The 23,586-nt window shown below is 45.5% G+C and overlaps 1 protein-coding gene across 1 annotated transcript in view; it reads right to left on the bottom strand.

Annotated features, from left to right (window-relative positions):
* The window catches only part of ogt.1 (O-linked N-acetylglucosamine (GlcNAc) transferase, tandem duplicate 1), a 38,750-nt gene extending 16,441 nt beyond the window's left edge, over positions 1-22,309 (bottom strand). The window contains 15 exon segments of the mRNA XM_024136482.2: positions 2,590-2,711; positions 3,457-3,463; positions 3,506-3,655; positions 4,259-4,438; positions 4,695-4,796; positions 5,029-5,182; positions 5,333-5,433; positions 8,167-8,307; positions 8,904-9,099; positions 13,831-13,910; positions 14,627-14,743; positions 18,668-18,736; positions 18,998-19,241; positions 19,859-20,042; positions 21,936-22,309. Of these exon segments, the coding sequence (XP_023992250.1) occupies positions 2,590-2,711; positions 3,457-3,463; positions 3,506-3,655; positions 4,259-4,438; positions 4,695-4,796; positions 5,029-5,182; positions 5,333-5,433; positions 8,167-8,307; positions 8,904-9,099; positions 13,831-13,910; positions 14,627-14,743; positions 18,668-18,736; positions 18,998-19,241; positions 19,859-20,042; positions 21,936-21,972 (1,884 nt within the window). The 5' untranslated portion in view covers positions 21,973-22,309.
* Positions 22,310-23,586: the final 1,277 nt, after the last annotated feature.

Here is a 23,586-nt window from a genome sequence, read left to right as displayed (position 1 = left end):
GGACTTTGTTAAGCCTTGAGATAATGGAGACATTGATTGTGTCGTGTGCCATTCAGAGGGTAAATGGCAAGACCGAAATATTAAATTGCTTTGAATTCGTGTATGGTAGTAGGTGCCAGGCGTACGCGTTTGGGTCCAAGAACTGCAACGCTGCTGGGGTTTTTCCACACTCAACAGTTTCCTGTGTGTGTTTCAAGGAACTGGTCCAACCCCAAAGGACATCCAGCCAACTTGACACACTGTGGGAAGCATTGGAGCGTCAACATGGACCAGCATACCTGTGGATGCTTGGACACCTTGTAGAGTCCAGCTGCCCCCGACAGAATTGAGGCAGTTATGAGTGCAACAAGGGGTCTGTAACTCATATTAAGGCGTTCTTAATGTTTTGTACACTCAGTATATCCTGCCTACTGGAACATGACAAAGATTTTTATAACTAACCCAAGAGAGGTTGTGGTCTGACATTTCCAACAGGAGCAAATTAATCAGTGGGCAGAACAAGCAACGAGGTGGGCAGAATCAAGCACGCGTTAGCAAGATCCTATTGGCGCGTTGCAGCATATTGCTGTTAGGGAACACCTAATCTGTGAAGTGTGCATGTGCAATAACTCAATTCGCCCTGACGCTCCTAAAACAGAATTTTTGGAAACTTTGGCAGTCTACAAAACTTACTCCACTCAAAGATTCTAGATTTGGAAACAGAAAACCATATTGAGAAAAACAATTTAATTTTAAAAAAATGGGACATTTGCAGAATGTTGGGCCAAAAATCCATCTCACTCCATCTTCTCCCACTGCCGGCCACTGGGCTTCGTCATTACCGTGTTTGGTRRGGAGYGGAAATGCCARCCGGATGCTTCASATGTAAACATCTAGCTCACTGTTCTGTGGTGCACACTGTTGAGATTTGGTTGCATGAGGATTGTTTTCTGCCTATTCAGCTTCGGATAAGAAATGACTGAGGTGTTTATGGCTTAACAGCGTATGCCATTATATTCTGTTCTGTTAGGCTATGTAACACACAAATGAATCATTCTGTGATCTTTGCGAGACATCGATTCAGCCYTTGATCTAACTTTAGGCCTACTAAACGAGCACCATCGTGAGAAGTAATAATTTTCTATTTGTAATAATCCTAAAAGCAGAGCCTGACTGATATAGAGTTTCACCGATATTGTCGGTGGAAGACATTGGCCTTTTACCGATATCGGCTGATAATTCCACAGATAACATATGAAATAAATTGTCACATTGTAAAAATTCACTATTTGAAGCGTGTTGTCGACAATTGGGCATTTGGATGGTAATTTATGAGAACGATGTGGAAAAATATCACTTTTTTATTTCCGCGCTGTAAAGTGCCTCCAAAATATTCAGACTACTTGACCTTTTCCACATTTGGTTACAGTAACCTTATTCTAAAATGTATTAAATAATTTATCCTCCCTCAATCTACACACAATACCCCATAATGGACAAAGCAAAAACAGGGTGAGATTTTTTTGCAAATGAAAAAAAAAAAAAAAAAGATTATTCAGACCCTAGTACTTTGTTGAAGCACCTTTGGCAGCGATTACAGACTTGAGTCTTCTTGGGTATGACGCTACAAGGTTGTCACACCTGTATTTGGGGAGTTTCTTACATTCCTCTCTGCAGATCCTCTCAAGCTCTGTCAGGTTGGATGGGGAGCGTCGCTGCACAGCTATTTTCAGGTCTCTCCAGAGATGTTTGATCGGGTTCAAGTCTGGGCTCTGGCTGGGCCACTCAAGGACATTCAGAGATTTGTCCCGGAGCCACTCCTGCGTTGTCTTGGGTGTGTGCTTAGGGGCGTGTTCTAGAGGTCGACCGATTAATCGGAATGGCAGATTAATTAGGGCCGATTTCAGGTTCAGATTCATGCAGTGGATCAGTTTGTCTGCATACGCAATAGAAGTCGTGCGTTTTTTGTAAGCTAAGGACTCGGACAGTGTGGCGAGTTAAAGTGCGTTGTACATGAGCCCCAAGTCCATGACACTGAGGACAGACGTTTTAGCAACCCCTGGTAGAGTTCTGTCTGTGGCTGGTCATGTCAGATTTGGCCCACTCAGTGGTCAAGCCTCTGACCGACGTGCATCTGCACACACACAGTTAAACACTCGCACCACCGCCAGACAGAAGAAACCATCATTTTCCTACCTATAGGCCCTTGTAGCCTACATATCTATTGCAATGGTCATTTTATAAATTTTCCTGAAATTTCGCTGGTAATTAAAGATCATTTTCCTGAAATAGTTTAACAGCACCATTCATTCTCAAATTGAAAAAAAAAAAATAAAGGTGAGGGAGCGGCACTCCCCCACTCCACAGCAGCACTACATCCCTGTACCCCTGGTAGCCCAGCCACTAAACAGGGGACACAGAAGTATCACTTAGCACTGACTTTATGACAAACCAGGTATTCTTGCCAAACCAGTGGTCAGTCACTATCAGTCCTGTGCCTCTGGATACAAACCTTCGGATGCCTACGTCAATTTTCTAGTGGGGTAAAATGTATAACTAACTAACATTTATAAGAAACTAACATGGCCAAATAAAGCCTGGTTATCTCACCTGGATGGGAGCGGGGCGCAGGGCAAACAGCTCGTTGCGGGCTCCTTTGGTATAGCCGTTCATATTGACCAGGATGTGAGTCATCCTGATGGATTCGTCTGCGCCTACCGTTACACGGAGAGCTGACAGAGGCACAGACAGGAGTGTAGAGGCATTTAAAAATCTGTCACTCTCTAGTTGGATTGTGGCTCAGCAGTGGCTTTATGTCTACAGTATAGAGGAAATGGGCGAAGAGAAAATGCCAGCTGCTCCTAAAGTACTTAGATTCAGTTCTCCATCTACCGTTCACTCCACCTGGACAGATCAGTGAAGTGATGTGGCCCTCGCTCCACTAACCTTAAAGTGCTGTGTCATCTGGCTCAGGCATAGCAAGAAACATCCTGGGGAGGGAAACAACCAGACATGTTATATACATGTTAGCATAACAACTGTGTAGAACAGATGCACGGCCCGTATAGTATTGGCTGTTATACTCTCAATTTAAGATTTTTGCTCGTTAGAAGTTTTTCTGTTTGAATGTGTTAAGTTCATGTTAAAGTATCCCTATATTTCTGTTATTACGGGGCTATCACTCAGTCAAGAGTGCGCATGCGCAGGAAGTTAGTTCGTTGTTGAACCTAGCCTTGAGTGTAATGGCTACCTTGTATGTGGTTTCTTATAGTAGAGTAAACTTTGTTAAACTGAACCTTGTCGTTGTGTCATTTCGAGTTAACAGAATGTACCGTTTGGCCACTAAAATTAATTTGCTAATCCATTATTTATTCATGAAAGTTTCATTGAGAATGAAACATTTGTTGAAATACTCAAATCCGGGTATGAAACACATCAGTTAATGTGAAATCACTGGTCGTTGCCAATCTGCCTGACAACATCTCTATGGTAATGAGACACAACAGTAAGAAACCCCACCTCAAACCTCAGAGCTGTGCATGCCGGGGATGGACTGCATGAGGTGGGAGGTGGGGTGGTTCCCGAAGTCCGAGCTGACATATCCCACCCTCAGACGACCCCGCTCTGGCCTTCAGGTCCTTGGGTATTCAAAGGCCGGCTTGTGGCGCGCATTGATCTGTGGTGGTACGGGAGGGGGGGGGGGGCTGCCGTTAGACTATACCACAGCTGATCAACTATGTGTCCCAAATTGCACCCTATTCCCTATATAGTGCACTACTTTTAACCAAATGTAGTGCACTATATAATGGTAAGGGTGCCATCTGAGACATAACCCAAGGCTCTCTTCCAAACAAATCTACACTAGCATCCTACTTTGAATGATTGCTAGTATGGACATTGGAACATCATAGCCTGTCAGATAATGACCTTAAACCTAGCTACTTTCAGGTGGTCCAACTAGATAAGACAGATTAAAACCAGATCACTCGTCCATAACACAGTTACAACTGGACCTGAACCTGTCCTAACTAACCACACAAACCAAACTCATCTTAACCCATCTATGACTGAACCCAACAACCTTCTGCCACCCAAGGATGCTTTTTACTGTTTATTTCTAACKAAATAAAAGACTACGGGCCTAATAAGTTTCCTTAAAATGTACCAGACGAGTAACTTCCAAGCCACCCCGCCTTACCGCTTACCATGCAAGCACCCCAGCCCAACTTTCACCTGAATAAAAGGTCAATACTGTACTTGCTTTGATGAGGGCCTGTACCTTGTCCAGACAGAGGTTGCCGTGCCTCTCAGCGATGGCCTTGCGGAAGCCGTGAGARAGGGGGTACAGCATGCTGTGGTGGGGGTGCACCGAGGGCAGCCGGTTCTTATCCAACTGGTCAGCCACGATGCTCACCAGCTTCTTCATACGCTCATCATAGTCTGTCCAGTCACACACAATCTAGTGAGAGAGGAGACAGTTGTGTGAGTGTGTTTGTGAGAGAGATGTTTGTGAGGCAGTCTGAAATGTAAAATCAGAGAAACGTAATACAGGAGCAGTAACTCTTGGGCCTTACTTGGCTTCTCTCTGGTAATGTCTCACATCAGTACATGATTTATACTCAAGTTACAGTTGAGTCTCAAATCAGGATTTGGCTTCAAGTGTATCTGCAGTAACTTGGCACAGGAGACGTGTGTGTGTGTGTGTGTGTGTGTACCTGCAGGCAGTGTGCCAGGTTGCAGTAGGCATCAGGGAAGTCAGGCTTCAGTTTCAGGGCAGTACGGTAGGACGCAATGGCTTCTGGGATGTTACCAGAGTCCTGGGGGTAGGGAGATTAACATATTATAATAATGGAATCATAAAGACAACTTCCTTTATAAAATACATGCATTTTAATACTAATTGCAGAGCATAGGTGAATTTGTCCCTGCGGAATATTAGTGACAGAAAGAGTAATACCAATCCCAAATTAACTTCACTGCACTTCTGTAGGTCTGATAGGAGTTGATTTAGGATTGTGGGTTATAACAGACATGACAGATGAAAGTCACCTTGTGTATGGAGGCCAGGTTAGAGTGAGCGTCAGCGAAGGCAGGGTTGATCTGGATGGCTCTGGTGTAACACTGTAGAGCCCCCTGGACATCCTGCATCTCCTTCAGAGTGTTGCCCATGTTGGAGTAGGCATCAGCAAACGTAGGGCTGATTCTACAGAGAGACAGAAACAATTCAGTAGGACGCCAATCTATCAACTAGATTTAGTACCTTGAAACACCGTCCCTAAAAGTGTATCTATGGATTGTCAAACCACGAGATGAAAGAGAGAGCGMGACAGAGAGAGGGTGTGTGTCTGCTGACCTGATGGCCTCTTTGTAGTGCATGAGGGCCTCCTGGAGTTTCCCCTGCTGCTGCAGAACGCTGGCCAGGTTAGAGTGGGCCGCTGCAAACTCTGGAAACACCTGAAGACACCAACCACACACACACACACAGGTTATAGGGTGCCCAATCTAATACACAATTTGACCAATATGTTAATTGTGTAGATGTTTCTCTATGAAAGCTTATGGTCGAAACGTCATGTCTCTATCATAATCCGTTCAAAAGTAATTGGAGTTTTCACCATTGTAGGATGGCCAGACAGGGTGACTAAACCAAAGCCAGAGGAAAAAGTAGTTTTAAATGTTTATTTTTTTATCTGGGAAACGGCATCAGCTAGTCTGGATTCTGTCCAGAATAAAGGCTACCTGCCAGCTCACTGTTGAACTGGTCATCCTTTTTAATAAAATCTGCAGGACATAAAATGAGGCACGATAATGTCAATTTTGAGACGTGTATTTCCATATTTTAGTATAGGTTTTCATATTAATGCGAAATTCCTGTTATTTTCAGTAGATTTCTCACAGAAACAAGCATCTGATGATGTGAGATSTCAATGGAGCACTGAGCACATACCAATATTTAGATTTACGAAAGGCTTTCAAATTCAACTCGGCCCGTGTCATAAATTTAGCTTTTTGTGACCTGCGGAAACAACTACAGACGACCACAAAATGTAAAACTCTCAAAAGTTGCAGTGAGAAACCGGCACCGCTGTCAGAGCTAAGTGCTTATTATCAGATGTATTACGTTACAAAATCCAACTTCTTGGATATGATTTTAATTACACAGTGCATTTGGAAAGTATTCAGACCCCTCATTTTGTTACATTACAGCCTTATTCTAAAATAGATTAAATGTTTTTTCCCCCTCATAAATCTACACCCCATAATGACAAAGCAAAACTTATTTTAGCAAATTCATTAAAAAACAGAAATATTACATTAACATAAGTATTCAGACCCTTTACTCAATACTTTGTTGAAGCACCTTTGGCAGCGATTACAGCCTTGAGTCTTCAAGTCCGGGCTCTGGCTGGGCCAATTAAGGACATTGAGACTTGTCCCGAAGCCACGCCTGTGTTGTCTTAGCTGTGTGCTTTGTGTCTTTGTCCTGTTGGAAGGTGAACCTTCGCCCCAGTCTGAGGTCCTGAGCCCTCTGGAGCAGGGTTTCATCAAGGAACTCTCTGTACTTCGCTCCGCTCATCTTTGCCTCGATCCTGACTAGTCTCCCAGTCCCTGCAGCTGGAAAACATCCCCACAGCATGATGCTGCCACCACCATGCTTCACCATAGGGATGGTGCCAGGTTCCCTCCAGACGTGACGCTTGGCATTCAGGCCAAAGAGTTCAATCTTGGCTTCATCAGACCAGAGAACCTTGTTTCTCATGGTCTGAGTCTTTAGGTGCCCTTTGGCATACTCCAAGTGGGCTGTCATGTGCCTTTTACTGAGGAGTGGCTTCCGTCTGGCCACTCTACCATAAAGGCCTGATTGGTGGAGGGCTACAGAGATGGTTGTCCTTCTGGAAGGTTCTCCCATCTCCACAGAGGAACTCTGGAGCTCTGTCAGAGTGACCATCGGGTTCTTGGTCACCTCCCTGACCAAGGCCCTTATCCCCCGATTGCTCAGTTGGGCCAGGCGGCCAGCTCTAGAGTCTTGGTGGTTCCAAACTTCAATTATCAGTCCACTGCTCTTGGGGACATTCAATGCTGCAGAAATTTGTTGGTACCCTTCCCCAGATCTGTGCCTTGACACAATTCTGTCTCGGAGCTCTATGGACAATTCCTTTGACCTCATGGCTTGGTTTTTGCTCTTTGTAGTGGGATCTTATATACACAGGTGTGTGCCTTTCCAAATAAATGTCCAATCAATTGAATTTACCACAGGTGGACTCCAATCAAGTTGTAGAAACATCAAGGATGATCAATGGAAACAGGATGCACCTGAGCTCTATTTAGAGTTTCATATCAAAGGAGCTGAAAACTTATGTACATAATTTTTTAAAACGATTTAACCTTTAACTAGGTAAGTCAGCTAAGAACAAATTCTTATTTACAATGACGGCCTACACCTGCTAAACGCGGACGAYGCTGGGCCAATTGTGCGCCGCCCTATGGGACTCCCAATCTCGTATGGTCTGGAATCGAACCAGGGTGTCTGTAGTGATGCCTCTAGCACTGAGACGCTGCGCCACTCGCGAGCCCTGTAAATAAAGGTATGCGTTTTATATTTGTAATAAATGTGCAAAAATGTCTAAAAACCTGTTTTTGCTTTGTCATTATGGGATATTGTGTATAGATTGATGAGGATCCATTTTAGAATAAGGCTGTAACGTAACAAAATGTGGAAAAAGACAAAGGTCTGAATACTTTCCAAAGGCACTACGTTCGAGAAAGACCTCGCTGAACGATTCAGAACAYGAATAATCATTTGTCTTGGTAAAATGTATTTTATAACATAAGGAAGTGAAATTTCATCACGAAAACACATTTTTCACCCACTCTGGGCAGTGAGTGGACACCCTACAGGTTAGAATACATATAACAGGACACTGGCCAGGTTAGAGTGGGCCRCTGCAAACACCTACAAAAACAAACAATTGTTCAGTCACCACCAAAATCATGAAATTACACTTCCTTAAAGAGAACACTGAGCTGACGTGATTAAGATTGTGGTGGGAAAAAAACAAGGGCCTGTAAACAGAATTCCTTAAACCCATTATGCCAGGTAAGAGAAGGGGRGGAAGAGAAACTTTTCAATGCTACTTTCAATGCTTTCTATGAGCATTCTGCCATAGTTATGGTTATCCGTCTCACCTCCAGGGCTTTCCTGTAGAGCTGGACGGCGTCCTCGATGTTGCCCTGCTCCCTCTTGATGTTGGCCAGGTTGTTGAGAGAGTCTGCGTGGGTGGGACACAGACGCAGGGCCGTGTTGTAACACTCCTCAGCCTCTGATACCTGGGAGAGACGGGGTTAAACCACAATGGGTTAAACCACACACACGCTTTCAAACAGACACACACATTCACAGATAAAGACAAAACACTCAGATACAGGCAGACACCCTCACACAGAAAAACATACAGACAGACGCCAAGGCCCAGACAGGGCCAATAGAAARGGAGACCCCAACAGAGACAACAGCTACACAAACACTGCTAACTGAAAGCTGGAACCCATATCKGCAACCCTGTTTGTAGCTGAACAGGGGAATGCTTGCACTTCCCAAAATAATCTWTCTGTCTGGAGCAGTGTTGAAAGGGATGGCCTATCAACAATCATGAAACAGACCAGCATGATGACCAGGGTGTCATGCATATCYATCTAACCACACCCAATCTGATCTCCTCTCTGTATATGTGGAGAAAACACCCCCCCCTTCATCTCCTAAATTAGGTCAAGGAATGCACGACAGGCATGGCATGCACGGGGCACAGACAGACAACTGCTGCGGCCTGCTGGGACCGGCATGACTCTCACACTGGCAGTTGGGATGCAGAATAACGGAGCAGTCTCTCACTGCTTGGACACACACACACCGTGTTCTTCCTTACATTGCCCTTCTCCTTGAGGGCGTTGGCCAGGTTACAGTAGGCGTCAGGGAAGTGGGGCTGCAGCTCGATGGCGCGGCGGTACGTGTCGATGGCCAGGTCGATAAGACCCTGCTCGTAGTAGACGCACGCCAGGTTGCCGTGGACGACGGCGTGGTTGGGGCTCAGGCTGAGGGCACGCAGGTAGCCAGCCACCGCTCTGAATGGTTGGAAAAAGAGAGAAGGGTGGGTAAACACTAGTAGTAATAGTAAGTACTAAAAGCTGAGGACTCAGGTAGCCCAGCACTGCGCTCTGCATGGATACAGAGAGGAGAGTAGAGTGGTACTGGTGATGTGTAGAGGAGAGTAGTGGTACTGGTGATGTGTAGAGGACAGTAGTGTGGTACTGGTGATGTGTAGAGGAGAGTAGAGTGGTACTGGTGATGTGTAGAGGAGAGTAGAGTGGTACTGGTGATGTGTAGAGGAGAGTAGAGTGGTACTGGTGATGTGTAGAGGAGAGTAGAGTGGTACTGGTGATGTGTAGAGGAGAGTAGTGGTACTGGTGATGTGTAGAGGAGAGTAGAGTGGTACTGGTGATGTGTAGAGGGAGTAGAGTGGTACTGGTGATGTGGTAGAGGAGAGTAGAGTGGTACTGGTGATGTGTAGAGGAGAGTAGAGTGGTACTGGTGATGTGTAGAGGAGAGTAGTGGTACTGGTGATGTGTAGAGGGAGAGTAGAGTGGTACTGGTGATGTGTAGAGGAGTAGAGTGGTACTGGTGATGTGTAGAGGAGAGTAGAGTGGTACTGGTGATGGTGTAGAGGAGAGTAGAGTGGTACTGGTGATGTGTGAGGAGAGTAGTGGTAACTGGTGATGTGTAGAGGAGAGTAGAGTGGTACTGGTGATGTGTAGAGGAGAGTAGAGTGGTACTGGTGATGTGTAGAGGAGAGTAGAGTGGTACTAGTACTACTGAGCTGTAGCTTCTCGTCAGGTTTCCCTAGTAAAATAAGTATTTGTTAAGGCGGCGGCGTACTGGGTGGCTACCATCCAACTTTGCCATTTTGAATAAAAAAACAATTAAATGTATCCGGCTATGATTTCTTATAAACCGACAACTTTTGAACATCAGATCGTCAGATAGCGCAATTCCAGCTTACACTTCAACTCATCTGCCCTGTAATTCCAACCCAATTTTTGGGCAAACCAAGAAGAAACACAGACGTTAGAGGCTAGAGAGGGGATACTGGCGAGATTAAGGCGATGGGAGAACCAGCCACCCTTTCCCTCAATTCTACTAGTCACTTGATAAGAGGGATGGATGACCTTTGATCGCGGATTTGCTACCAACGGGACTCTGCAATATTCTGCAACTGCAATATTCTCTGCTCTTTTGAAACATGGCTCTCGGAAAAGATCCATCCCCTCCTCCTCTTCATCAACAACAAGTGTGCTGACTCGAGCACGGTGGAAGCGTCCACCCCATTGTTTACCAGTCTTGGAATACATGGTCAAATGCCAACTTTTTACCTCACGAGTGAGTTTTCAGTTGTCATCGTGACTGTTGTAAACATTCCACCTCAAGAGAGGAAAAATAACAGGCAGGCACTTAACTGTATGAGGCTATAACCAAGAAGGAAAAATATATCCAGAGGCTGCTTTTCTGGTTGCCGGCAATTTWAAATTCTGCATCATTAAGACACGCAATATCCAACTTCCATCAATGTCTTCCTCACCACTAGGGGAAATAAAGGCCTAGACCATCGTCATTCTACTCACAAGCAAGCATAAAAGGCACTCCCTCATCCTCCAAATCAGATCATGACTCCATAGTCCTGCTTCCTGTTTACAAGCAGAAGCTCAAAACAGTAAATTACCAGTAACTCGTTCAGTTGAGAAATGGTCTCCAGAATCAGCAGAGACTAAGCTACAGGACTGCTTTGCTTGCGCCGATTGGAATATGTTTCGGGGTTCCCACCGATAATGTCGGCGAGCTAACCAACTGTCACTGGCTTCATTAGGAAATGCATCGGCAACGTTGTCCCCACAGTTAAGGCTCGCTGCTTCACCAATCAAAAGCCCTGGATTAAACACAGAGGTCAGCGCTAAACTAAACGACCACAGGGTTATCGCAGACAACCMTGAGGCTACGTCTGAGAACAGGAACAAGTACAAGAAGTCCCGCTATGACCTCCGTAGAGTCAAACGGGCAAAAGGACAATAGGAATAAGGTGGAATCATATTACACAGGTGCCCGAAGCCCCCATGTGACAAGGGCTACAGTCCATTACGGATTACAAAGGAAGACTCAGCCGTGATSTGYCCAACGAAACGCCTMTACCAGACAAACTCAATGCATTTTATGCACGCTTTGACAATAACATTGTGCCGGGTGTGAGAACCGCCACTGACCCAGAAGCTTGGGTAATCTCACTGAGGCAGACGTGAATAGTCTTTAATAGTAGGTCAATACCCACAAGGCCCGCTGGTATTCCAGGACGCGTTCTCAGAGCATGCGAAGAACTGGCAGGTATATTCACTGTCATTTTCAACATCTCCTTGTCCCAGTCTGTAATCCCCACATGTTTTATGATGACCACCATCATTCCTGTTCCTAAGAACTCCAAGGCTTCATGCCATAACGACTACCACCCTGTAGCACTCATCAGCTATCATGAAGTGCTTTAAGAGGCTGGTTATGGAACACATCAACTCCATCATCCCAGACCCACTCCAATTTGCATACCGCCCTAACAGATGCATAGACAACACAATGTCAATTGTACTCAACACTGCCCTTCACCCACCTAGATAAGAGGAATAGCCATGTGAGAATGCAGTTCATTGACTACAGCTCAGCGTTCAACACCATTGTCCCCTCCAAGCTCGTCATCAATCTTAGGACCCTGGGACTGGACACCTCCCTCTGCAACTCACCTCCCCCTCGACTTCCTGAAGGGCCGACCCCACGTGGTGAGGGTATGCAACATCACCTCTGCCACCCTAGCCTGCAACACGGGGTCCCCACATGGGTGTGTGCTTAGTCCCCTCCTGTACTCCCTCTTCACCCACGACTGCATGGCTACGCACGACTCCAACACCATCATCAAGTTTGCAGACAACACGACTGTGGTAGTCCTGATCACCAGCGACAATACGAGACTGACCACCTTCCTGTAAGCTGTGACCTGGCAGTGTGGGGCAGGAAAAACAACCTCTCCCTCAATGTCAGTAAGACAAACGAGCTGATTGTGAACTACAGGAAACAGGGGGGGTGAGCGCGCCACAATCCACACCGACAGGGCTGCAGTGGAGCAGGTCGAGAACTTCAAGTTCCTCGGCGTCCCAAAAAAATGGTACATACACACGCAGTCGTGAAGACGGCACGACAACACCTCTTCCCCCTCAGGAGGTTGAAAGAGTTTGGCACGGGCCCTCAAAAAGTGCTACAGCTGCACCATTGAGAGCATCTTGACTGGCTGCATCACTGCGTGGTATGGCAACAGCACCACCCTTGATCGCATGGCGCTAGAGGGTGGTGCGGACAGCCCAGTACATCACTAGGTCCAAAMTCCCTGCCATCCAGGACCTCTATATCAGGTGATGTGAAAGCAAGGCCTGGAAAATCTTTAAAGACTCCAACCACCCAAGCCATAGACTGTTCTCTCTGCTTCTGCAGCAGTCAACAGTACTGGTGCATCAAGTCCGACACCAACCGGTTCTAAAACGGCTTTTAATTTGAATTTTTAAACGCTGGAGACTTTTATTTCCCTCACTAACTTTAAACACCAGCTATCCGAGCAGCTAATCGATCGCTGCAGCTGTACATAGCCCATCTGTAAATAGCCCATCCAATCTACCTACCTCACCCCCATATCATTTTTTTTTTAAATTTTTTTTTTTACTTACTTTTCTGCTCTTTAGCACACCAGTATTCTACTTGCACATCTTCATATCTATCACTCCAGTGTTAATTTTCTAAATTGTAATTACTTGCTTCTATGGCCTATTTATTGCCTTACCTCCTCATGCCATTTGCACACACGGTATATAGACTTTTTTCTATTGTGTTATTGACTGTACGCTTGTTTATTCCATGTGTAACTCTGTTGTTTGTGTCGCACTGCTTTGATTTATCTTGGCCAGGTCGCAGTTGTAAAATGAGAACTTGTTCTCAACTAGCCTACCTGGTAAAAAAAGGTGAAAAAATAATAAAATTGACTTCCTGTAAGCTGTCTGCATGAATAGTTATGCACGGTCAAGGTCTGTTTTGTCTTCTTGTTTTACAAGATTTTTTTTTTTGCATCTTCAAAGTGGTAGGCATGTTGTGTAAATCAAATGATACAAACCCCCCGAAAAGCTATTTTAATTCCAGGTTGTAAGGCAACAAAATAGGAAAAATGCCAAGAGGGGGGTGAATACTTTCACAAGCCACTGTAGATCTACCGCTTCTTAGACTTGCTTTCAATGAGAATGACAGATCTATAACTCACATTTCTGTGTGAACATGGTCAGGTCGCCCAGAGTTACATATATTGCAGCTTTAAATAAAAAACGACAGAAAGTCAGATTATGTACAATTTATACTATCCATCCATCTATATAAAATATATATATATATACAGTATATATATATATACTGCTGCTGCTACTTTCATATGCATGATTCTGTGTGTTTGACTTTCTTCAAATGTAATTACAAGGTGTCAGAGCGTCATACCTAGACTACGTCCGAAACGGCACCCTATTCCCTATATAGTGCAATTTTTGACTGGAGCCTATGGGCCCTGGTCAAGAGTAGTGCACTACACAGGGAATAGGGTGCTGTTTGGAACACAGAGCCTATTACTAGCCTAAGACTCACCAGGTGAAATTAGGATGATTAGAATTATAAATGACATGAACAAGGGAGTGTCTTCAGGTTTAACTGGTTATACCATGGGAACAGTCACTGACCTGTCAAAGATGCGAGCCTCTTTCAGAACGTTGCCCAAGTTGATGTAGGCATCCARGAAGTTGGGATCCAGAGTCACAGCCTGACAAATACCCATAAATCCATACATCATACACAACGAACAGGATATACCGTAGTAGAAGTGTGTTAAACATTTCCTCCAAACACCAGTTGTAATGTGGACTTAATGTGGACTTAGCGTAATTAACGTAATGTGGACTTAGCGTAATTAACAAAATGCCTTGAATATTTATACATGTTCCCATTATGTAATTCACATGATTTCAAGCGTTCCACTTATGTCACAGGTTGGTCACTAGATGCGATTCTGGATGTTACTCATATCTGTTGATAGGGCCTGACGCCAGACTGCAGGTCCAAGGACACTGATTGTTGTTGTATTCTGTGGAACACTGATTGTGTAGCTAGCAGCTGACGTTATTTTGGCTTAGTGGTTCTGTACAAGTAGGATAAGGGGCATCTCTGGTCGAAGGCCAAGTTAGACATTTCCTCTGCTCCTGTTTCAACTTGTATTAAACCAGATTGATTTGTGATTGAATATATCCAACACTGGTCTTTTATTTTGTTCAGCCAAAATTCCCCTGTACTGTGTACCGTTCTTCCCCTGTTCACCAGTGTACACTACTAGGACTGTACTTAAAACGTTCCCAGACATGAATAGTATTGTTTGTGAATTATCAAACGTTTCAGCCCAGACATGAACCCTTAGTCAGTCAGACTAGACTATCCTGGTCTGTCTTTTGTTTTTACATCATCGGCTCTGTAGAAAAGTCTTACCTTCTCAAAGTGGTGTATGGCCAACCATATCTCTCCCTGGGCGTTGAACACACAACCCAGGTTGCTCCAAGCCACCGCAAAGTTGGGCTGAGTCTCAATAGCCTTCAGGTAACACGCCTTCAATGGGTTAACAATCAAAACCAGAGGAGGAGAGGAAGAGCAGTGGTAGAGAAAAAGAAGAGGGGGAGCCGTGATAGAGGTGGTAGGAGGAAAGGTTGTCAAATAAAATAAAGATATGAAGAGAATAAAACAGGAAGAAAAACAAAAAGGGATAGAGGAAAAATAATTAGTGACCGTACTCAACTAAAGCAAAAAGTGAGTGTGCAGCATGGACTCGCCTGCGCTGAAATCTGCGGCGCTAAGCTGCCTTGCTTATTCCTACGCTGCGCAGATCCAACCAGCACCCACACGCAGACCGACATTCTGCAGTTATCATGGCCTTTCTCACAAGATGAGGAACAGAAACGTTGCCTAACCTTTTCTGCTTTACTATGTAATGTACAGCCGATAATAAGCCGCTAATGTCAAGGGAAATACCTAAATGATATTCAAATTCATAACACAACCAGTAACTTCTATTTTGGTTGCAGTCTATTTGATAGCTGACTATATTAACTAGTGGTATCTCACAACCTTGAATGGCGGGTGCTGCGTGCAGGTGGAGGTCCCTGTAATGCGTGCGCACAAAAAGCTACGTGGGCTGGGCATGTCCTAGGTGTGTGTTTGGCTACAATCACATCACCACGCACACCGCCACTGCCGACCGTGCTGCTGCTTAGCAACAAGAGGTCGATGTTTGCCGCCGCTGCGCTCGCTGAACCCGGCCGCGTTGCGGACTGGCTGCAGACCCTGAGCCCCGGGAGACGCCCAGCTTACCTAGACTGCCACACTCTGTACCCACAATGCCTTTCAGGACCAACGAGTGGCAGGGGACGGGGTTGGGGTTAGAGGACGTGGAGACCGCAGCCAAGAAGCTGGTTCGATGGTTAGATAGAGGGGGAATATAGAGAAGGGGAGTTTTGGAAGTTAAGGGGCATCAAGACGGCCAAGTGTCTGATGCCCTAAGAGGAGGATAGGATCTACCACCAGAGCCCAGGGGCTGTTCTGCAGGGCAATGGGGAAATAGAGGAGTTGTTTTAGAGAGACAAATTGTGTCCTATTGGAGGTTGGGGGTACGCTGGGTGCCAGGCTGACAGAGGGCGTCGGGGGGAGGAGGGGTCTGTACCCAGCAGGCCGGGGGGGAGGAGGGGGGGGAGCTTTGTGCCTGACGCTTTTTTTGGCCTTGGTTGCCTTGTTCGCTGCGCAGCCCCTGCGTTACTGCACACTCACAGCGCATTGTCTGCATCATCCACAGAACGCCGTAACTCCAAAACCAAGAAGGAAAAAAACTAAATCAACAGGACAACAAGTTAGAGGGTTCTTACTCAGGATCTTATCTTTTTCCCCGCTAATTGCTTTCATTTTTGTAATGTTTTTATTTTATTTACTGATATATACGTTTTGGCCGTTATGGTAATTTAAGACATTTAAAAAAGGAATGCTTACTGTACTTCTTTTTGTTTTGTTTTTGTTTGTTTAACTTTTCTTGTTTTGTTTCTCTGCTCTTCAGAGTAAGCCACAAGACAGAGGAGCTTCTTGCTCAGGCATAACGTAGTAGTTCATGGTTTCTCTCTTGCTGGCAGTTACAAACCCGTTACCATATTGTTTGTCAGAGGGGCGGGCGGCAGCCTCAGCAGCTGGTGGTTGAGGACTGATGCTGCCCTAGTGATCCGTGTTTCAGCCAGGGCACCTAGGGTACGGTAGCAGGAGTAATGTCATCACCCACCTGAAACAACCATCTAAATAACATCATCAGTCGTGGAAAAAACCCAAGAGACAAAATAAAACAAGAGCGTTAGTAAAAGTTCGCAAAACAATACACAATTATTTTTTTTTAATTCTCACATGGAAAGTAATTAAAACGTCCTTAAAAAAAAGCACTACAAAAAACAACCTGCTGTTTACACTCATGCAACGTTTATTGTATTTTCTAAGAAAAATAATGATGTTTCAGGAGGGGGGGGGGGGGGCAGGAGGGAAGAAAGGCTTTGATAATGCGTTTCAATAAATTAATAGTATGGCCAAGCTAGGCGAAAGGAGGGAGGATAACTAGCTTGATCTTCATCAAATGAACTGATCACATTTCTTTGGGAATAATATGGTCATAGCATACGCTTTCCTTCAACTCTTCTTCAAAAAGTTTTTTTTTTTATATGCTTGGCTTTTTCTTTGTCCTGTTGTGCTTGAATCCTGGCCAATGGGGAGTGAGAAGAAAAGCCTCGGTGTGTAATGTTTGGGCATCTAGAAGCCTCCATAGGTAGCTCTGAAATAAAGAGGTCAGCGCTGGTTGCTGCGCATGCGTGTTTCTCTCTAACCAAGCCAACTGAACGCGGGTGGCGGAGTGCAGTTTGTGAGCTGTCTGCCTGACGCAGCATCGGACCGTACTAGGCTCTTGTAAGGAGGGGTGTGTGTGACAGTATGAAAACGTGGTACAGTCCTGACTATTCTATTCACCCACTCTAAGACAGCAGGGAGCTGTCAGCTTGGGGCGTAGCTAGTGTGTCAGGAAGGCAGCTCTTAGCGCGCACACTCCACCAGCCCTAGCGAGCGCGCGGGGGGAAGGAGCAACAGTGCAGGGGGGCTGGCCCGGCGATGAGCTGGCAGCTCTCTGGAGCTCCTGCCCCTTCTAGCACCAAATAAGATGGCCTGGCACCAGGTCACCTAGCAAGATGTCAMCTCCAGCTTTCACCCAACCCAGGGAAGGTATAGATATCATATCAGGGAGATGGATAGACATAAAATGGCTTAAGAGTAGATAAAGGGGTCAGAGAGCGCCCCATAAGATACAAGAAGACTAGCAAATCTGCATGGGTAAGGGGTAGTGGTACAACTGGATTGGGTGGTGGGGTGGTCCATTTGTTGTTAAATAACTGGAGTCATGTGGTTTGGTTAGAGGCCATCTTATCTTTTGCATTGCAAAGAGATGAACTAACTTCATCAGTTCATTTATCCTTCCAAGACCGAGCCAGCATTATCCCTCCAAAACCACCGTTGTTTATTTTTTATTGTTTTACGAGTTTATAAAATATCCATATCAGAACCATAWTTACTGCTACCAATTTGAAAAGCCCAGCCTTTCTTCCTGTGAGGGGAGGGGGGGCTGACCGGAGGTGGAGAGGTCAGCGAGAAGAGCATTGTGGGACTAAAGAGAGCAGGGGGATTGTGTGCAGGTGGAGTGAGAATGAAGATGACTATTCTACCTAGGCTCAAAGAAAAAAGTATAAAGCCTTCTCAAAAATCCGTAATAGAAAGAAAAGGAGGGTTTAATGGGTTGGGGGTGTAGAAAATACCCCCTCTCCCTTCAAAATAAAGCAACATTATTAGCCTCATAAGAGGGAGGGGGAATCTGGGGGAGGAGGGGTATGGGGCTTGCCCAGAGCCAGGGTGTAATGGGGGGGTATGGGGCCTGCCCAGAGACAGGGTGTAGTGGGGGGTAGGGCCTGCCCAGAGCCAGGGGCCAGTGGGGCCTGCCTAGAGCCAGGTTGTAGGGAGCCAGAGTGTAGGGCCTTCCCAGAGCCAGGGGGCAGTGGGCCTTGCCAGGGCGTGGGGCCTGCCCAGAGCCAGTGGGGGGGGGGGCCTTGCCAGAGTGTGGGGCCTTCCCAGAGCCAGGGCGTACGTAGGGCCTGCCCAGCGCAAGGGCGTACGTAGGGCCTGCCCAGAGCAAGGGCGTACGTAGGGCCTGCCCAGAGCAAGGGCGTACGTAGGGCCTGCCCAGAGCAAGGGCATAGTGGGGGGTAGAGAAAAATCACACTCAAGTGAATGAGTGAAGAGTCTGAGTGGGGGGGAAGACGGGGGCAACTTTGGCCATCGGGCTCAAAGGGGGGTGGGGGGATATAACTGACAAACAAAACATCTTACAAAGAAATCAAAGTACAAAGTAAATTTTTGAACAAACAAAAGATAAGCAAAAAGCTGTGCCGGTGTCAAGCCCCTCGAACATACCTTAGCCTCTTCCAAACGCCCGAGGGCTTTGAGCAAGTTCCCCAGGTCGCTGCGGACACAGTACAGATCCTGAGGGACAGGAAACAAACAGATTAGAGCTCCAAACCAGAAATGGACTACTAGACTGACGAACACATATTACAGTCTGAGATCTACAAGTGATCATCAAATGTCTGGGTAGGATACTAGAATAGATATCAGATTGGGGTAGCTTGGGGGGGTGTAAGACATGTTCAGCGTAAAGGTTTGGCAGAACACCAAAACACTGGGTTTTGTGCTGGGCTGCTGGCTTATGATGGGGCACATTATTTGGGCCCAAGGTCTACTCACAGGGTTGTACTGTAGGGCTGAGACGTAGGCCTGGACGGCTCCCTCCATGTCCCCCGCTGCCACCAGGGCTGCTGCCAGGTTGATGTACCCGTCGATGAAGTCTGGTTTCAGCCGCAGGGCGTGGCGGTAGTGCTCTATAGCCTCCTGCAACTGGCCGCGCTCCTTGTACACGTTGCCCAGGTTGGAGTAGGCCTCAGCAAGCATCGGGTTCTGCTTGATGGCCAAGGTGCTGAAGTGGGCAGACCTGGAGGGAGAGAGGAGCGGAGGGGGTCACGAGGCTGGTAGGGTGTGTGGTAGTACTGGGTTGGAGAGATGTGGTGCTGTGTGGTCCAATAGTGGTACTTAAGTCAGTCCATGGAAGATCTAATTTAGCACACTAGCTGGTGTGTTGTGTTCTGTGAGATAGTGGGACAACTAGAATAGTTGTGTGTGGGGTTCAACTGAAATTTATTTCAAATTTCACAACAAATAACTTCCATGTGCTTATTATACACAGTGACAGAGGAACAACCCAAGACACCTGGGAAAGACAGACAGATCAAACCTAACACCTGTAAGAGAAAACAGCCACCACCACCACCACCACTGTAAAAAGAGTTATGTCAGAATGGGAAAAGAGGTCAGTAGAACATGTAGGGAGATCACTGACAGACCAGCTGTGCAGCCAGCCATTCGTTACTCCCCAAAACCACCACAGATGTGTCGTAGTAGTATGAACTGTCGGCAGCCAGTGTATTACAGCCCCAGAGTACTGCAGTCCCAGCCAGTCACAGCGGGCCCAGTATTCTCTCCAGACCATGTAGACCGACTTCAGTGAGCTGACCCCTGACCTCCTGGTCTTTCACTCTCCCCCCACCTCACCTGTCGAGCCTGCGACACTGGAAGTGGATGGAGGAGAGCAGCAGTAGCACGCCCGTGTTGTCGGGCTCCTGCCTCCACAGCTGCATACAGTGGCGCTCGGCAGCCTCAAAGTCACCCGACTGGTACTCCCTGTGCGCCAGCTCAGCCAACCCTTGGAAGGAAAGCATACGTTGTTTTGTCGGTTCTGTAGCACCAACACCCAACAACCCGAGGGGGGAAACAACACGTTAGAGGTGATGGAAGAACACGAGGACAGAGACAAAATAATAAACGAGATAAAAGTACTGGAGAAATCATAAAATCAGAGTATTTATAATTGATAAATGCCTTTGGTTGATACATAATTGCACTGAAGTATATTATTCAATAGTTGAATAGAAAAAGCTGTGTAGGGATTAACTGTCAATCACAGGGTATGAGTCACATGGGAGAGACAAAATGTGTGACTATAGGCCAGATTGCTACTGTTATTCTCTGTTTTATGAGCTCAAGAATTCAACTGTCATTCTTCCTTTGAAAGACAACTAGCTAGATGATTAGCTGCCGTTAGCTGCATAACAGGAGCTGAAGAAACATAGTAAGTGAATTATTAGGATTTTAACTAAACGTTAGCTAGTCATCAGCACCCTTATCATGAAGAGATAAGTATTAACATTAGCTAGTTAGAACTGTCTGACATGAAATAGTATGAAAAACGCAATGTTGTGCGATGAAATGAAAACGGACCAAAGTACATTGCTGGATGAAACGTAAAGTGATGGTTTACAAATGGACGCTAGATAGCGGACAAAGACAACCCCATCAACATCTGGGTAACTAACGTTTGATGCATGCCTAAAAGGGGAAAACAGACCCAACACTACAGACCCAGCACAATCACAGTCAATACACACAGGATCAACAAGCTAGCTACGTTAGCTAGCTAAATTGCATTGTATCAAACGTTAGGGAAGACAACAAGAAAATAAAACGAATGTTGTCTTGCGGGACTATGTTCAAGTTAGCCAATACAATAACATACTTCCATCTTCATGTCTGGCGGGTTTATCTACATAGCTGATCCATTTTGTGTGTTTACACAACAGATCGCTACATAGCCACACCTGGCTGACACCAGGAAACAGCAGAGGGAGCACACCCCTATCCACATCGACGGGACCACAGTGGAGGTGTTAAGCTTTAAGTTCCTCTGGGTACACGTCACTGACAATCAGAAATGGTACACCCACATAGGCAGTGAGGTGAAATAGGCGCAAAAGCATCTCAACATCAGGAGGCTGAAGAAATTCGTCTTGGTCACTAAGACCCTCAAACGTTTACAGAYGGGAAATTGAGGGTACCCAACAGCAGGGCTCTCCAGAGGGTGGTACGGTCTGCCCAATGAATCACCGGGGGCACACTGCCTGCCCTCTTGGACACCTACAGCACCCGATGTCACAGGAAGGCCTAAAAAGACCAAGGACATCAACCACCCGAGCCACAGCCTGTTCTCCCCGCTATCATCCAGAAGGAGAAGTCAGTACAGGTGCGTCAAAGCTGGGACCGAGAGACTAAAAAACAGCTTCTATCTCAAGGCCATCAGACTGTTTAAATAGCCATTACTAGCCGGTTACTCAACCCTGTACCTTAGAGGCTGCTGCCCTATAGATATGGAACCACTGRCCACTTTAATGTAACACTAGTCACTTTAATMATGTTTACATAYWGCTTTACTCATCTCATTTATACTGTATTATATTCTACTGAGGTCAATGCCAATCCGACATTACTCGTCCTAATATTTATATATTTCTTAATTCCATTATTTTAGATGTGTGTATTGTTGTGACTTGTTAACTTACTGCACTGTTGGAGCTAGGAACACAAGCACTTCGCTACACCCGCAATACCATCTACTAAATATGTGTATGTGACCAATAAAATTTGAGTTGATGCTATAATTGAAGATGGCGCAACATTTGGATTAGTTACACGCTGGCACAAAAAAACAATGGTTCTGCAAGATGTTAGCATAGGTTCGTGTCATGCTAGCGAGGAAGCTAACTAGAGAGCTAATGCTAATTGGGGCGAGCTCTACCTGTGCTGTCAGCCACATTTCCCACGGAGCTCGCCATCTCCTCGGTCTTCGAGTCTTGCACGGTGGTCGTCAGTGTTGTAATTTGATAATATCAAATTAAGAGAATTTTATTCGTCGATTGATCGAAGTTTCTTGAGCCGTTGCTTGCTAAAGCTGTTAGCCTAGCTATGCTAACCACAGAGTCAACGCTAGCTAGTCAAGAAGAATGTTACTATTTTCAACAGTTGGCTAGTTCCTATGCTATTTACCGTCCTTGCCGATATAACTTCTCGCAATCAGCCTAGCTCTAAATTTCCTTCAAATTCACAATCATGAAGCGCTGGTTCGACTTCAACAAAGCGACTCTCGAGCCATAAAATGGCGAATGAGCCTCAGCCAGGGATTTTTTTGGTTTGTTGCCAGAATATAGATCCAACGAAAATAATCAATCCACAAACTGTACAGAAAATGAGCGTGGTGGTGTGTGGTCCAATAAGCGTAATTAATATTAATTAATTATTCAAARGGAACACACACCCAACGTTTTAAAAACGAGTATATGCAAACATTTTGTAAATAATTATTTTTGCGCGGATGGATACAGAGTTGTTTTGTGGTGCATCATTCCCCACATGTGCACTGCGGCAAGTCGAAGAGTGACAAGAATGTTCTGAAGGTTGAAAATAGAGGGTAGTGAAGACAAACCAAACCAGTTAGCAGATGGAAAGACTGAGTTGTTATGACATTGATTGAAAGACAGAAAAATACATATGACAAGAGTGTTTGATGGCTAACTAGAAATAATTTACACTTGTCTGGGTRGGAGGGCGGGGCACGGCCATTCACACCTGTGGTCAACCTCTTTCTCGTTGCACAATGATTAAACAATGGACGCATATCCATAATTTCCCTATAGCCCCTGTTTGATAATTGTTTTGGCCATGTACAACTAACTAAATAGTACGTAATGTGCAGTGACAGTGCACACCTTGGCAAAATGAGAACCCCACACTTTAGGCACCTTTCATTTTTGGACCACGACCAACAGGGGGCAGTCGCCACATATCTTTGATTCGTTGTACAGACATTTGGAGAATGTAAAGGACAGGTGTCAAACTCATTTCACGGAAGGCCGAGTGTGCAGGTGTTTGCTCCTCCGTTTTACTTAATTGATGAATGAAGGTCACTAATAATAAGGAACTCCCCACACATGGTTGTCTAGGTCTTAATTGAAAGGAAAAAACWARAACCTGCAGACACTAGGCCCTCCATAGAATGAGATTGACATCCCTGATGTAAACTCTCTGCAAGATTGTAATGCACAGCCTGTTATTATTATTATTATTATTATACCTTAGATGTTTATTATTATCCAATCACACACAGCTATGTATAACCAGTCATGCATAACTATGTCATCTTTGTTTTTTAAACTTTCTATTCTGTAATAAATAAAAAGACCGCTGCATCACTCGGGCGTCGTCCGGGTTAGGGTTTGGCCGGTGTAGGCCGCCATTGTAAATAAGAATTTGTTCTTAACTGACTTGCCTAGTTAGATAAAGGTAAAAATAAATAAAACATTTGTGCAGAGTCAACTATCTTTGGTGAAAGTGACGTGTGAATAAGCTACTGACAAAAATAAATAAATAACCAGTTTAACAAGGCTATAACT

Source organism: Salvelinus sp. IW2-2015, unplaced genomic scaffold (assembly GCF_002910315.2).
Source record: "Salvelinus sp. IW2-2015 unplaced genomic scaffold, ASM291031v2 Un_scaffold924, whole genome shotgun sequence".
NCBI classification, from domain to species: Eukaryota; Metazoa; Chordata; class Actinopteri; order Salmoniformes; family Salmonidae; genus Salvelinus; species Salvelinus sp. IW2-2015.
Note: the sequence above shows the minus strand (reverse complement) of the source record. Positions and strands in the feature narration are given on the sequence as shown.